We start from the raw sequence: 16,679 nt of genomic DNA on the forward strand, positions 1-16,679 counted from the left end.
TCCCCTTCTTTCCTGCCCTTCCCTGCAGTTTCCTCTTTTAAAATAATTATAATAGTACAACTTTTTCTTTTCAGTTTCACAGCTGCTTTCCTGTAATCAGCAATGTACCTCCCTCATTGTCCTGTCACCTGCAAACTCCCATCTCCTGCATCCCCTTGCAGTGACTCGGAGCTGCCCCAGCTCATATTCCAGATCTCACCTCATCCTTAGCCCAAAATGGTTATTTATAAACCTGCCTGACATTTTTCACAGCAGAAGTTTCTTTGTTCCAGAATGGTCTTTTCTCAAACGTGAAACTTCTCATGAAATATCACTGTAATTGACGCATTCTGGTTCTCTCTCCCTCCCCCAAATTTTCCATAATGCTTTTAATTTTATAGAACTTTAAAAAAATAATTCTTGAGCTTTTTCCACTTACTAAAAACCTGAGAAGAAAATGTGCATTTTGCTAAACAAGAAACTCTGACAACCACATTGAGAAATACCATGAAAGGTGGAGCTGCTTCAAACCCAGCACAACTGAAACCCCTTCAAGAGCTTAAACTTTTTTGCAAAATTGTTTTTCCTGTTTTTCAAGCAGTTCTAGTTATTGATCCCTCCTGGAGCTCCCATATTGTACTGTGTCAGGGCGTAAACTTGCTCTGTCGTTTTAAAGGGTGCTGCGTAAGGCCATCCAGATCCACCAGCTGGTGTGTGTGAGGGGTGACCCCAGCTCTGCCTGCTAGCCACCCACTTTTAGACAAACTGCTCGGAGGGGGAGTGCAGAAGCAGCTGGATAGCAGCCCCAGTGCTCCCCCCCCACACACCATGTCCAGGAGCTGCACTTCTGGCTGGCAACACATGGCCCATGCAAGGTTGTGAGGAAAGAGGTTTGCTCTCTCTCTTTATCCTGTGTGGCCATAGAGGACGGGCTTTTCCCGGAGCCCAGATCCTCAGTGAGTTAGGCACGCAAGTACCTTAGAGGATCTGGACCTGAGTGATGTAGGAGCACAAGTCCCATAGATTTTCAGTGGGATTTGTGCTTCTAAATCACTTAGGCATTCTTGCAAATCCCACTCAGAAAGGCTAGCCTCAATCTAGCCTACTAGGTATGTCTACACTGCCTGGGTCAGCTGACTCGGACTCACAGAGCTCAGGCTGGAGCCTGGGCTCTGAGACCCTCTCGAGGGGGAAAGGTCTCACAGCCCGGGCTCCAGCCCAAGCCCGAACGTCTATATTGCTATTTTTAGCCCTGCAAGCCTGAGTCACCTGACCCGGGCTCTGAGACTCAGTGCCACGGGTTACTGCCCTGTTATTTGTACAGTGGAGCCTTGCTACTACTCACGTTGCTAATCTGCCACCCTAGTTATTTTCACAACATCCCCGTCATCTCAACCTATTATTTTAACAAGATCTCCTAGAGAGCTGTAATGAGGCTTCCGGCGCTTAAGAAACCACTGCTCATGCAAAACAGGCAATACCTTCACTAGTGCACCACCAAGTACCAGCATCAATAATTTAAAACCAAACAGCACTTGTCAAAGTCAAAGAAGAAAGTACGTTTTATGAGGCAGTTTCCTTGATTTATTCAGATCTTCACATTGCATTTGTTCCCTTACTCTCTGCTTCGCAGAATGTGTTAATATGCGAAGACTCTCCTAGTCACGAGAGGGGAATTAGGAAGGTTTCACTGTATTTCTTTGCACAGGAACCATTTTCCAATTGCACTAAAACCTTTCAGGGTATTCGTTGTACTGAGGGCTCACCACTTCTGAGGTAGTCCCCAGTCATTGGCCCCAGCCCCCTGCTCATAAAAATAGAGCTGAGACAAGGCAGTACGTTACCCGCTTTGATTCAGAACGTACACTTAGGGCTTAGAGAGCAGCTTACCGTTTACATGGACTCTCGCAAAGCTGAAAGGCTCTGACTTGTCTAGGCTGTTTTCATACATCTCTTGCTAGTGTAATTTTAATCTGAAAAGTGACTGTATGTAGGGGTCCCATGTTCATGTGTCTCAACGGCTTCATGGGACGTTTGCTCAGTTTTATACGTAAAGGGGCAGCAAGTTTAACTGGACCCCCTTGTATGCTCCCCGGCTCTGGAAAACGAGCTGGAATCTTCCTGGCTTGAGCTTCATCACCGGTTCTTGCCAAAAACAAAGCAGCATTTTGACCAGCCTGAAGGGGAGATTCTTTAGCACTTGCTTCTCAGACTGTGCTGGCAGCAGCACCAAGATGCAGCGGTCAAATCAATCGCCAGAGACTCTAAATCTGGTGGGTGAGATCCTGGCCCCACTAAAGTAATTGGCAAATCTCCCATTGACTTCAACAGAATCAGGATTTTTCCCTTTCATTGCAAAATCCATTTAATTCTTTGTGTGAAATGTACCCCAGAAGCCTCACATTTGCACCCCGTGAGAGGGATGGGCATGGGGGTTCTGGGGAATCTCCACATTCTGCATGTTGTGGGGGACGCTCTCAGATCCACTGATCTGCTGGTCCTAGTTCCCGGCGAGGAAAGGTGCTGCAGTTGTAGCAGCCACTCCAGACTATAGGCTGGATTGCTAGCTAAGGGGGAGTGGGGCAGGGAGGGGAACTGTTCTGTGACTCCATGCTGTACCTACGGATTGAAGGATGGATTTCACCCTCTTCACTCCTGTAGACTTTGCCTGCAGAAAGCCTGACTACTCAGACTTTGTGGGTGAAGTGAATGTCTGTGCCTATATGAAATGACTGAATGCTTTAAAAAAGGTGTCATACGAGCTAGGTATTATTAATGGCAGCAGCCACTGGGCTCATAAGCAATCCTGTAGTAAAAAATCAAAGAGATCCATCTGCCGGCCCCATTTGAGTGAAGGTTCTGTCAGCATTCCCATTATACAATCCCTTTTTCAGACACTTAAGAACATAAGAACGGCCATACTGGGTCAGATCAATGGTCCATCTAGAGTAGCCGGTCTCCGACAATGGACAGTACCAGGGCTTCAGGGGGAGTGTACAGAACAGGGCAGCTGGATGGATCCACCCCATTTTCCTCTTCTAGCAGTCAGAGGTTTAGGTATACCCCAAGCGGAGGGTTGCATCCCTGACCATGTTAGGGTGACCAGACAGCAAGTGTGAAAAATCGGGACAGGGGGTGGGGGGTAATAGGATCCTATATAAGAAAAAGACCCCAAAAATCGGGACTGTCCCTATAAAATCGGGACATCTGGTCACCCTAGACCATGTTGGCCAATAGCCATTGACGGATCTATTCTCCATGAAATGACCTAGTTGTTCTTTTAACCCAGTTATACTTCTGGCCAGCGCCTCAGCCCAGGGCCCTGAGTGCCACAAGTTAATTTTGCATTGTGTGGAAAAAGTACTTTGTACAATTAACATGTGGAATGCCTAGCCAGGGGATGTTGTGAAGGCCAAAAGTACCACTGGGTTCAAAAGAGAACCAGAGAAGCAAACGGAGGAGAGGTCCATCAAAATTTGTCTTAAGTATTTCAAGTTCAAACAAGGTCTCGGCCTAGAAGCAGAGTTCCTGCAGCTGATGTAGGGCCCTATCCTACGCCTGATGTCGGCAGGGACTCAGAACAGTGCACATATCCGATACAATGAGTTGCTGCAAAGGGCCGGGAGCAAGAAGGAAGAATGGATTTCAGCTTTTACTCAAATGCTGTCGTTTTGCAGGTGAACATTAATATAAGCTGAGATTTTCAAAAACACCCATGGGTGTCTGGTCCCTTGAATTGGACACCTAATTCCCTCCGATTGCTTGAAAAATCTCACCCTTCGTACACAGAAATATAAACATAACCCAGCAAAAGCTAACAAGGCAGAACTATACAGCCCTTTCTTCAGCAGCTGCAGGAGGGTGCTTCTTGGAATTTTACCTCAAGGTTCAACTATACTTGTTTTTAGTGGCTGTGTGAGACTTTCTTAAGGGAATTAATAGGTGAAGTTTTATTAATCTGATTCTTCAGTTGTAATTGATTCTTGCTGGGCCCATTCCTTTTGCCAAGACTGAACTTCCAGAAGCCAGTTTAAAAGTTCCTTCCCTGGTTCTGGATAACATCTTAGATTTTTAATATTTTTTCATTTTTAATAAACTAAGTTGCTCTTTATGCGCTCTTGGTTTAACTTTGTGACGTCTGTTCAGCTTGGATGATGAAAATAGACTCAGCAGTGTCACTTTCAGTACAGTCCGCTTCTAGCCAATTTCACTTTCTAGTACTAATGCTCTATTACAATGCTGCAGCCGCTGGGTTGCAAATACAGGGCAGATCATGGCCTTGTCCTACTGAAAAATCCATGCAACGGGTAAAGTCAAGTCAGAAGTTTTGTGCATTCATGCTCATAGAGCCCCTGAGGTTACACACTGACAGGGTATAGTGCAGGGGTCTCAAACGCATGGCCCACGGAGTTATTTCCTGCGGGCCGCCATAGTTCCCCTCACCCCCCATGTCCCCTCCGAGTGCATCGCACCCCCACTCCTTTGCCTACCTCCCAGTGCTTCCCACCAAACAGCTGTTTGGTGGCACTTAGGACTTTCCAGGAGGGAGAGGGGGGAGCGGGGAGCCACGCGCTCAGGGGAGGAGGCGGGGCCAGGGAGGGGATTTGGGGAAGGGGTTGGAATAGGGGCAGGGAAGGGGCAGAGTTGGGGTGGGGACTTTGGGGAAGGGGTTGGAATGGGGGCAGGGCCTCATGGAAGGGGTGGAATGGGGGTGGGACTTTTGTATCTTTGTATGAAAAGGTGCCAGCGATGCAGCCCTTGGGCCAATGTACTAGTCCTCGTGTGGCCCTCGTGGTGATTTGAGTTTGAGATGCCTGGGACAGTGTATAGGTTATGGGAAACACTTGCTTTTACTACTCGGGTGGGATTAGTGATGGTAGTAAAGTTAAGCATGTGTTTGTAGGATCAGGGTCTGTGTGATATCACCCGCTGGTAGCTGGTATTCAGCCAGGAGAGAGATCCTTGCGCTTAGGTGATGGAAGCCTGTGGGTTTGGATATTTTTTGTAAGATGAAGGACAAGGTTTCTAGCCCTTCCTCGGCAGGTGATTGCCTGCCCCACATGAGCATGGTTCGCCCACCAGCATGGGCGGGGAGCACACACCTCAATATGTACAAGTGTCCTGGCAGCCTCGGAACAGCTGCCTAGAAGGGTCAGGGCTTCTAGGGAGAGCCAAGCCATCACTACGGATGGCTGACTTCACTGGCGCCCTTATCACCCCCATGGCCCTTATCCTCTGGGCTGTAGCTCTGCCCTGCTCATCTACCCCCAACAGGGACAGCCGGGATCAAGCAGGGCCCACAGGAGTGAATGCTACAGGGACCCATTCTCCAGCTGCAGGAAGTGGGAGTCACTCAGAGCGTGGGGGGGAAAGGGAATCAGGCCCAGGCTCAGTATTGACTGCAGGGATATTTGTCGGGGAATAAGTGGGTAAGTGATCAAGGCTGCCTTGGCCCTACTAAATCTACATGATAGAAAAATCTGCATAAATGTCTGTCTTGGTCCATAGCCCAGCTGCGGCCATGACCCTCATGGGCTGCTATTGTGGCCTTCCACCTTCAGGGGACTGGTCAGGGCCCCCCATCTACAATATGTGAGTGTCACCCCTGAAGTGAGCAGGGAGGTACAGCAGCAGACTGTTAGCGCCCCCCATGGTGCTGAAGTCTGTAAAGAAGGTGGGTGTGGAGTGGCTTGGAATGAACCAGCTCTGGAATGAATGTCACACCCTAGCGTGTCTGCTCTTACCTCCACCCCACCCAGAGACTTCACAGACCAAAGGCCCCTGGGAACTGCAAGGTGCTCTCCACCTGCTCTTTAAGGCTTTGGCTTTTAAAGTGAGTTAAGGCCTTGCTTGAACTATTAAAATCCATCAAGGGCCAATGTCTAAACTTGCCCCCCACTTTAGGTTTTGTAAAATATTATTCCAAATTTAGACTCATGAAATTTCTTTTAAACTGAAGAAAAACAAAAAACAAAAACCAGCCCATGTAAACAGCAACAGCCCCCCCAGCACCGCCTGCAACCCAAGACTTTAGAGCATTGTGCCTGTCAGAGAAAACCTAGAACAGAAATGAGCTGGTCTCTTCATTACCCACCATGAAGGAAGTGCAATTGCTAAACACATAGCAGCCGTACAGTACCATAACTAGGATTAACATTCTTTTTTCAGGTTTAACTATGGTACCGTACATGTTTTACACACTTCCTGTCAAAAACAAAACAAAAAACCCACAACTTGTTCCATAGAATATTCAAATGGAGAATTCCTCTAGTTTTCAAAACTATCAAAAACAAGCCAGCTGCATTTAGGAATAATTGCCTGTGCAAATATGAAAGACAGGCAGGTGGCATAAATGCAACAGCACTAACAAAGCTGGCATTGGACAAGTAGCCCGGCACCCAAGGAGCAGGATTGTTGCTTGTGTGTGTGTGTGTGTTGTGTTAGGAAGATGTGAAAGCCCTCAAAGATTCCTCAGCTGTGGATGAAAAGAATAAGAACATCAGACACCCTGCTCTGTTGATCAAACATTTTCTGGAAAGAAAATTAACACTAACTGGCAGCATGATTAATGACTAATGAATCCACATTATTAAAAAAAAAAAAAAAAAGCTTTATGAACCTTGTTAATTTAAAAACATTGTTTTTTAACCAGATTAGCCATATGTCTCATCTTTGTGACAGTGCCTTTTTCAGTCACTCTTTTGATCTACACTGAAACAACAAATCTTGGATTTTCATCAAAGCAGCTTTAAAGGTTGGGTCTCTAGGTGCCAGGGATTCTTCATCTCTCATTAACATTCCCAAGGAAAGTGTCTCCAGTCTCTCCTCACACACCCTTCTATAGGCAAATAATTTATCTTAGCTGGCAACTTGCCTAGTGCATATGATGTTCCAACTTAACAGCTTTATCATCCCCTTCCCCACCCCACCCCGTGACACGTGAATGTTTCTGTTCTTGTTTGGGTGATGATCTCCCTCCACAGCAGGACGTACCTGAAGATGAGTTTTAGCTCACACTCTGCTCTTGGTTTCAATCTGGAGGCCAGGTCAAATAGGGATGATTTAGGGTTTCTCAAATCTTTTCTTCCTGTGATCACTACTTACTCCCTTGCAGATCTTTCACCACCCCACCTTACCGGCATCTAAAGACCTGCTTCTGAGACAACTGCCAGAACTAGGGGCCATGGTGGGGGAGGGAAGTAGTCTGAGATCTCAAGTATCTCAGTTGCAGGTCATGGCTAAGCTTCAGGGAGCGAGTGCCCCCAGCTGCCTCCCAGAGTTGGCTATCTCCTATGGCAGGGAGTTGTCACAGCATTAGCTCATTGGACAGAAGGTTTCTAGATGGATTGTCTATCAAAAATAGGCCAGAAAAGGATCCAGAAGTAGTTAAAGTGTAAGAGTTAGTTAACCAGAAAGTGCCCCCTCTCCTCCACCTCTAGACTGACCCTGCACTGTGCAAACAAACAACCTGCCTAGAAGGGCTCAGTAGCATATACACAAGTCTTGTGCACGTGCTCCCCACTTCGGGCTGGCCCTGCTGCCTTGTCAGTCGCTATACTCCTCCCGCTCCCTCAAGGCGGGGTACTTGGTAGCCATTTTCCATTTCACGTGCTTTGGCTTCAGGCAGGCCGCAAGGGAGGTTTTCCTGCTGATGCTCCTGGCCACCTCCTGGCTCTTGGCCTTTCTGGGGGGTGAGGAGGGTCTGACTAAGGGCTGGGTAGGGAAGATTGTCTTGCCCTTGGGAGCGCCCAGCAGCTGCCACATTTCTCCAGAGGTTGAGCTGCTCAGGTATTGCCAAGGCCTCTTTCCACTGCTGTCCCGCACATTGACCTTGGAGTTCAATTCCTGGACCAGCAGCTTCATGATCCTCTGGTGTCCATGGATGGCTGCGAGGTGCAATGGGGTGTAGCCACAGCTGGATTTCACATTCACATCCAGGGGGGTGCCCGCTTTCTCAGCCCCACTGACCAAGTCCTGGAGCACTTGGTTGGCTCCATGTTTGGCGATCCAGTGGAGTGCGGTGTAGCCTGAGATAAAGTCCCTCTGCAAAGCAAGCTGGGGCTCTTCCAGGAAGAGCGCCCGGACCTGCACCCAGGAGCCAGCAGCCACCATGACAATCCAGTTGTGTTCCCTGGGGTGTAGCGGCACAGAGGAGGGCCTGGGGTCCAGAGGGCTGTGGGGGACTGGCAGCACCTCCTCTGTGGGCACACAAGTCGGTCTTTGCACAGAACCCAAATACTGGAAAGTGATGGGAGAGTCCACACCTGGGGAAGCCAATATTGCCCCCTTGGCCATCTTCCTGGACCTCCGGGGGCGCCGGCCTCTCCTCCCCTGGTCCTGGTCCCTCAGCTCATCCTCGGAGGAGGACACCCTGGTGCTCCCGTGGGTGCTCTTGCTCCGGAAGGAGTGGCGGGTGGAGGGCGCGGTGCCATTCACCTCCACCACCTGCCTGTTGGCTGGGCGCTGGCTGCGGAAGCAGCGGTCACTGGGTGCCCCATTGCTGAGCTGCTGGCAGCGGGAGTCTAGCGCCCCTGGGTCCCTGGGCCCTTCGCCTGCTCCCCCGGCGGGGCTGGCACCCCTGTCCCCTGCCTCCAGCGGAGAGTCACTCCCCTCGCTGCCGGTGCCACCTCCGCCGCCCTCTTCGCTCCCGGGGCTCGCCTGCTCCACGAAGTCCTCCAGGTCCTGCAGGGCCAGCTGGCATCGGATGCTCCGGAAGATGGGCGGGGGGCATCTCCAGCCAGCCTCGGGGGGCGGCGGGGCCCGGGCAGGGCAGGTGCCGTCGGGCGAGCGAGGAGCGGAGCAGCTGTCCGGGGCCGCCTGCCCCGCACCCCGGCTCCTCTCCACCCACTCCTGGGTCCGCTGCTGCTGGAGCCCGGCGGGAGCGCAGGGGCCGTGAGCCCGGGGCGCCCCGGGGAGGGCGTGCGGGGCAGCCCGGCGCAGCTCGGGGCTCGGGGCGCAGCGCTCCGGGGGGTGCCCCTGGCCGCTGCCGGCCCAAGCCGGGGCAGGAGGCGGCTCCGCTCCCTGCCTCCCTGAGTCAGCCTGGGGGAGGCCGGGAGCCCCCCGGCCAGCTGCGCCCGGGCAGGAGTGGGGATGATCCCGGGGGAAGCGGCCGGGGGGTGCCAGGCGCGGCTGCTCCTGGAGCCCGCAGCGCGCCCCGCTCCCCGGGAAGCCCGCTCCGCTCCCTGGCTGGGCGGCTGGAGAAGCCGCCTCCTGCCCTGGGGACGCACCGGCGAGGCCCTGTCCCTGGCACCGCCCGGGCCCCGGGGGCGGCTCCGCGGCAGGTGGCCCCAGCTCCTCGCCCAGCAGGTCCCGGTACCTTTTCCTCAGCACCACGTACTTGGGGCCGCCGCCCGCCTCCTGCTTCACCGTGGCCACCGAGTTCACCAGGCTCTTGAACTGCTCCCGGCGCTGCTGCACCTGCCCGGCCGGCCCGGGGTCCCGCAGGAAGCGCTTGAAGTGCCCCAGCAAGGCGGCGTTGGTCACTCGCCCCCCAGCCTGGCAGAGGAAATCCAGCAGCTCCTCCTGGCTCAGCTCCCTGGCCATGGCTCGGCCCCCGGCTCTCGGTGCGTGTCAGGGCAGCAGCGGGGGCCTGTCACCTGCCCAGCGAGCATAGCATGACCCCTTGTCTGCCTGCACCCCCTTTCCTGGGCAGGTGCCGGCACAGCAGGGCGACGCTCCTCGTCTCCTTGAGACCAGTCCCTGATAAAGTTCCTCCTGGAGTCAGTTTCACCTGCTCCCTCTACTCCGCCCACCCACCCAGCTCCTCCCCTCTCTCAGGCATGAGCACTCCCCTGCTTTCCCAGGATGAGTCAGGCGGGGGTCATGCCGAGTGTGTGTAGAGGCGTGAGCCTAGCAAGGGAGAGACGCAGAGAAACTCCGCTCTCACCTGTCGGTAAGTTGTTGGTTTTATTTTCTTTCACCTTACCTACTCCCTCCCGTTTCCTTTCATCACAGCCACCTTCCTGATGTCACCGAAAGAAGGTGGGGAGAAGGTTGTGGTTAAATTGGATTACTTTGCCTGACGTTCAGTCAAAGTGGTGTTACAAGTAAGTTTCATATGGAGGAGGAGGTGGTGGGATAATATAAATCTGGGGAAAACAAATTTTGTTAAATGTTTCCCCCCCCCTCCATTTTTTGTGGCATTTCTGCAGGTTAAAGGGTTGCTGTCAATTCCATTTTGAAATATAATCTAGTTTCTTAAGGTAGTATGGCCTGAGTTTAAAACAAAACCCCAAACCACTTATTTTTAAAAAGGTGTGTGATTTGATGTGTAAACAGAAAACAACACAGTGTAAAATTATATGAACAACATGAAATTACATTTAAAATGTGCTCTGAGGGGTTTTGTGCTCCTCTGATGAAGTTCAAAGGCCTGAATTAGAGGTTTTTAAAGTCAAATGGGCTTCAGATCAAGCACTAGCTATGCATAAGGGTTTTTTCCCTCAGGAAAACATTTAGGTGTAACTTTGCACAGCTGAGTAGCTCATGAGTGACCCATTTCAGAGTGGTAGCCGTGTTAGTCTGTATCAGCAAAAACAACTAGGAGTCCTTGTGGCACCTTAGAGACTAACAAATTTATTTGGGCATAAGCTTTCGTGGGTAGAACCCACTTCATCGGATGCATGGAGTGGAAAATACAGTAGGCAGGTATAAATACACAGCACATGAAAAGATGGGAGTTGCCTTACCAAGTGGGGAGGGGGTCAGTGCTAATGAGGCCAATTCAATTAGGGTGGATGTGGCCCATTTCCAACAGTTGACAAGAATGGGTGAGTATCACCAGAGGGAAAATTATTTTTTGTAGTGACCCAGCCACTCCCAGTCTTTATTCAGGCCTAATTTGATGGTGTCACATTTGCAAATTAATTCCAGTTGCACACTTTCTCATTGGAGTCTGTTTTTTAATGTTCTTGTTGTTGTAGAATTGCCACTTTTAGGTCTGTTGTTGAGTGTCCAGGGAGATTGAAGTGTTGTCCTACTGGTTTTTGAATGTTACAATTCTTGATGTCTGATTTGTGTCCATGGGCCACATCCACCCTAATTGAATTGGCCTAATTAGCACCGACCCCCCCACTTGGTAAGGTAACTCCCATCTTTTCATGTGCTGTGTATTTATACCTGTCTACTTTATTTTCCACTTCATTCATCTGATGAAGTGGTTTCTAGCCCATGAAAGCTTATGCCCAAATAAATTTGTTAGTCTCTAAGGTGCTACAAGGACTCCTCATTGTTTTTTCATGAGTGACAGTTACTTGGGTGGCTAGGTATTTGCAGAATCAGGGCTGAAAACCTTGTTCCTATAATGGGCACTACTAGCATGTTTTCCCAGCACCCAGGCCGAGTCCCATGCATCCTTATTGCATCCCATTGATATCAGAGGGTGAAGTATGGGCCCATACTAGCAGACCCTGTTCCAGGATTAGACTGTAACTGATCGGCAACACAGGGAAAACAGAGCAAACTAAAATAAAGTTAAAAACTTGAAACATCAGAGTAAAATACATTTATTTCTGTAACTCCTGACAGTTATAGTTATCTTAAGTGTTACTTATAGGTATGCAATTTTCAGACAGGAACGTGATTTGCAACTAGATGGATTTAATCTGAAAAATGTATGTGTTTGAGATGGAAGGATTGACTGAGAGGAGAACTGGATTTCTATTATCCTTGACTCCACTCTTATATTTAGTGCCAGATTTCATTGTAAGACGCTAGGAAAGAGAGACTCTCATTCATAAGTATTTATTATTAAATTCCTTCCTATTGCGTAAGACACTAGGTATGTGAGGCACAATGTCTAATGTGTAGGATACTGGCATTCAAGAGAGTATTTCAAGGAAGGCTGACAAATATTATTATTCTGCAATTGACAGCGTATAGGCAGATTGCTGTGAGCCTCAGAAAGTTAATGGGGCCCGGCATGCACTTAGCACTCGAGTTGCATGCTATCAGTTACAAGATTGCAGCCTAGGAGTGCGTTTGGCAGGAAAGGGTTTAAAGTGAACTCCCAGTGCTGCTGGACTAGTTTGATAGAAAACCTACAAAATTCCCCTTTGACCACTACATACAACTCCAAATATGCTGAACAGCTCTGCAGACAGACTTCAGGAAAACTGAGGAACCACATACTGCTCCTCACATACTCCAGAAGGGACTGCCTCAGACAAGAAATCATCACTTTCTCCCACACACTGGAAGAAGAAAATCAGGAAACTTGCCTGGAAATCATACAAGAAACCCAAAACAATTAGGAAAAAAATTACTCATGACAGCCATCCAACCACTAAAACAAAAAGTGGAGCCAACTACAACTCCACAGCCCATAGAACAGCATCTCCATCAGAAAACATGGCACCAGGACTCACCACATACACACTACACAACACCCCGACGTCAGCAGTTTACCAAAACTACCCCTAAGTGGTGCTGAATTATCTATACTTTGCAAGAGACTGAATTTCTGCCCCACCACAGCACCTGATACATACTAATATGTGGAGAACTAGAAGACTTCTTCCACTGACTCTGCCTCAAAGAATTCTTTCACAACAATGATAATACCACCCACAATTGCTACATTCCCATTGACTGTCATAAGGAAAATCATCATCTGACTGGACATCCCACAACAGATGAAACCACACTCTTGGTCATTACACTGATTGGTTCAGAAAAAAAATTGACTGTGAAATCCTTAACAAACATCACATCCATCACAATCGCCACGGCCAAGAGGACAGCGCTACAGCCCCTGAAATTCAGCCACCAAATAGTGATCAAACCAGCAGGGGGAGACATCATAGTCCTCAGCCATGATGACTCTATTAATGAGGCCAACCAACAACTCTCTGACACCACCTACTATAAAGAACGCAAAGAACCCACACCACAATTTCCCCAGGAATTTAAGGATATCATCAAATCCTTCTCCAAACAGGTCCTTGAGAAACTCTACAATGTCATCTCCCATGAACCCACCCCACCTTCTACATACTTTCCAAAATATACAAACAAGGGAACCCAGGCAGACCCTCTGGCCACAGCACTCTTATTGAAAGAAGAACAGGACTCATAGAAACCATCCTCAAACCACTCACCACACAAAGGTCCAACTTCCTCCAGAAACTCTGCAACATTAACATCCTCCCTCAGAACACCATCCTTGCCACCATGTATGTCACCTCCTTATATGCCAATATCCCTCACAAAGACAGCATCGCTGCCTGACTCAAATATCCATAGGATAATGGACCACTCTCAGGTATCCACCCCAAACACATCACCAAAGTCATCCATTTCATCCTCACCCATAACAATTTTACATACAACAGCACTTTATCCAATCCATGGGAACAGACAAGGGTGCTAGGATGGCCCCCCAATATGCCAACCTCTTCATGGGCCTTGAGAGAAGAATTTCTGGACAAATACACCACAAAACCAATTATATACCTGAGCTGCCTCAAAAATATTTTCATCCTCTGGACAGACAACCTAAACTTCCTCATAAATTTCCACCACAACTTTAACAACCATCACCCTTCCAAACTCTCTCGGGAACACTCCCACAGTAGCATCAACTTCCTCAGCACCATGATCAGCATCAACAATGGACTCATACAGACAACTACACACAAGAAACCCACGGATCACCACAGCTACCTTCACTAACCACCCCAGACACACCAAGAAATCTGTTATCTACAGCCAGGCACTCCAGATACCACACAATGTGCTCCAAGGCAAAAGTCTGGGATACACACCTTAACGCACTTAAAGCTGTCTTCACCGAACAAGGGCACTGCACCGGAGAAGTAGATCACATCATGGAATGGGCCACCCAAAAATCCTGAGAGAACCTGCTTCCATACAGAAATAATCTCCCCACCCAGCCCGACTGCACATCTCTAGTTGTCACCTACCACCCCACACTGGAATCCATACAGGGTATCCCCAAACAATCACAATACATAGTTGATGGGGACCACATCCTGAAAGAAATCTTTATCTCAACCCCCCAATCCCCTCCAAAAAAACCCCAATCACTCCAAGCTCATTATCAGAAGCAAGCTCTCCACTGGCCAGGACATACCAACTCAACGTAGCACCAGACCCTGCCAGAATTAAAGATGCAAAACCTGCAGACACATAGGTGCCGAGTTTCTAATCTGGCTCTGCCCAGGCCCTGCCCCCTCTCCACCACAAGACCCCACCCCCGCCCTGCTTCTTCCCACCCCAGCTTCGCCCCCGCCCCACCCCTTCGCCAACCAGTTCCGCCCATCCCCTGATCCCTCTGTGTCCTTGCTCCTCCCCCCAGTGCCTCCTGACACCGCGAAACAGCTGATCCGCGGTAGGCACTGGGAGGGAGGGGAGGTGTTGATCTGTGGGGCCTGCCGGTGGGCAGGAGGTGCTGGGGGAAGGGAGAGGTTCTGGTAGGGAGGCTGCTGGCCACCATTTTTTTTCCTGTGGGTGCTCCAGCCCTGGAACACCCATGGAGTCGGCACCTATGTGCAGACATATCTCCATTGCAACAATAATCAACACCCCCACAGCACACCTTTCAAGATCCACAGGTCCTATACATGCTTATCATGTGGTGTACTTCAGCCAGTGCACTAAATGCCCCAATAACAACTATGGGGGTGAAACTACGCAATCCCTACACCTTCAACTGAATTCACACAGGAAAATGATGCAAGACAAAAACATCCTATCACCTGCGGGTGAACACTTTTCATGAAGCGATCACTCTATATCTGACCTCTCAATCCTCAGCCTCAAAGGAAACCTGCACAACACCTTCGAAAGAGGAGCCTGGGAGCTTTTTTGCTGTAGGATGGCTACCTTAAAATCTGCTATTGTGTGGCCAGGAAGGTTGAAGTGTTCTCCTAATATACAAAAACCTGTAGGAGAACACTTCAACCTTCCTGGCCACACAATAGCAGATTTTAAGGTAGTCATCCTACAGCAAAAGAAACTCCAGGACCAGACTTCAAAGAGAAACTGCTGAACTCCAGTTCATTTGCAAATTTGACACCATCAGCTCAGGATTAAACAAAGACTGTGAATGGCTAGCCAACTACAAAAGCAGTTTCTCCTCCCTTGGTGTTCACACCTCAACTGCTAGCAGAGGGCCTCATCCTCCCTGATTGAACTAACCTCGTTATCTCCAGACTGATTCTCGCCTGCATATTTATACCTGCCTCTGGAAATTTCCATTACATGAGTCTGACGAAGTGGGTATTCACCCACGAAAGCTTATGCTCCAATACATCTGTTGCTTTTTACAGATCCAGACTAACACGGCTACCCCGCTGATACTTGTTATCACAGTGATATTCACAATGTTAGTTATGGCTGTATCAGAATGTACATTTTAAGCTCCAATTTTGACATTTTCCTCCCCCAAATCCATATAAGCCATATGTCTTGTAGCTTAGTTAACCTCTAGTCTCAAACAAAATAGAAGTTGCTCATTTTAGCCCTGATCCTGCAAGCTGCCCACTTGGAGAGATCCTTTCATGTATGCGCACATGAGCCCTATTGACTTCCATGGGGGTAGAGGGTGGGCAGGGGTCTGCAACTTGCAGGATAGGAGCCTTAGCCTATCTGTAACTCAGCATAACATCCAACAGGGTGAAGAGAGAAGAAACAGAGCAATGGGACGACAAAGATCTTTTTCTTGCTTTCAATAATATTTAAAAGCACAGAGACCGAGTCTTTCTCTGTTTGGAAAGCACTTTGAACAAAGTAGGTGATACAACCATCGATTATATTGCAGTATTTAAAAGCCACCTGTTTGATAAGGTTTCCAGGAATGGGTGAGGGTGTGGGGCTTTGGAGTGGAATGAAGTTTGCTGCTGTGGAATGAAGTTTGCTGCTGTGTTTATTGGCTGGCTGTGATGTTCCCCTGGTGTTATCTGGACTGGTGATCTGCTAGGTCACTCCAATCCCCGACTCTGTGAGCCAGCCTTCCCCGGCTCTCCTGTGAGAACTCCCACTCCTGGGCTGTTCACGCACAGCCTCTGGCATGTAAGCTGCTCCTTGATTGTGTAACCGAATGACACTAGCCAATATCTCCGGTCCTAGGAACAACAGCGAGGAGTCCTTGTGGCACCTTAGAGACTAACACATTTATTTGGGCATAAGCTTTCATGGGCTACAGCCCACTTCTTCGGATGTATGGAGTGAAAAATACTGTAGCAGGGATAAATATACAGCACATGAAAAGATGGGAGTTGCCTTACCAAGTGGGGGGTCAGTGCTGACGAGGCCAATTCAATCAGGGTGAATGTGGCCCATTCCCAACAGTTGACAAGAAGGTCTGAGTAGAGTATCAACAGAGGGAAAATTACTTTTTGTAGTGACCCAGTCATTGCCAGTCTTTATTCAGGCCTAATTTGATGGTGTCCAATTTACAAATTAATTCCAGCTTGGCAGTTTCTCATTGAAGTCTGTTTTTGAAGTTTTTTTTGTTGAAGAATGGCCACTTTTAAGTCTGTTATTGAGTGTCCAGGGAGAGTGAAGTGTTGTCCTACTGGTTTTTGAATGTTACAATTCTTGATGTCTGATTTGTGTCCATTTATTCTTTTGCGTAGAGACTGTCCGGTTTGACCAATGTACATGGCAAAGGGGCATTGCTGGCACATGATGGCATTTATCACATTGGTAGATGTGCAGGCGAACAAGCCCCTGATGGT

At 49.0% G+C, this 16,679-nt stretch overlaps 2 protein-coding genes across 2 annotated transcripts in view; one reads left to right on the plus strand and one right to left on the minus strand.

Annotated features, from left to right (window-relative positions):
• Nucleotides 1-1,540: 1,540 nt before the first annotated feature.
• Nucleotides 1,541-9,744, minus strand: SOWAHB (sosondowah ankyrin repeat domain family member B). Its single transcript, XM_042856360.2, has one exon. It carries the CDS (start codon nucleotides 9,520-9,522, stop codon nucleotides 7,525-7,527), a length of 1,998 nt encoding a protein of 665 aa, XP_042712294.2. The 5' UTR covers nucleotides 9,523-9,744; the 3' UTR covers nucleotides 1,541-7,524.
• Nucleotides 9,745-9,819: 75 nt separating this feature from the next.
• Nucleotides 9,820-16,679, plus strand: part of SEPTIN11 (septin 11) — a 95,869-nt gene continuing 89,009 nt past the window's right edge. The window contains exon 1 of the mRNA XM_065595997.1: nucleotides 9,820-9,871. The gene's annotated coding sequence lies outside the window, so the exon portion shown is untranslated. The remainder of the gene's footprint in view (nucleotides 9,872-16,679) is intronic.

Source organism: Chrysemys picta, chromosome 5 (assembly GCF_011386835.1).
Source record: "Chrysemys picta bellii isolate R12L10 chromosome 5, ASM1138683v2, whole genome shotgun sequence".
NCBI lineage: Eukaryota > Metazoa > Chordata > Testudines > Emydidae > Chrysemys > Chrysemys picta.

Excerpts from the sequence above, each read along its gene's own strand:
- SOWAHB (XM_042856360.2), bottom strand. The coding sequence starts at position 9,522 with ATGGCCAGGGAGCTGAGCCAGGAGGAGCTGCTGGATTTCCTCTGCCAG.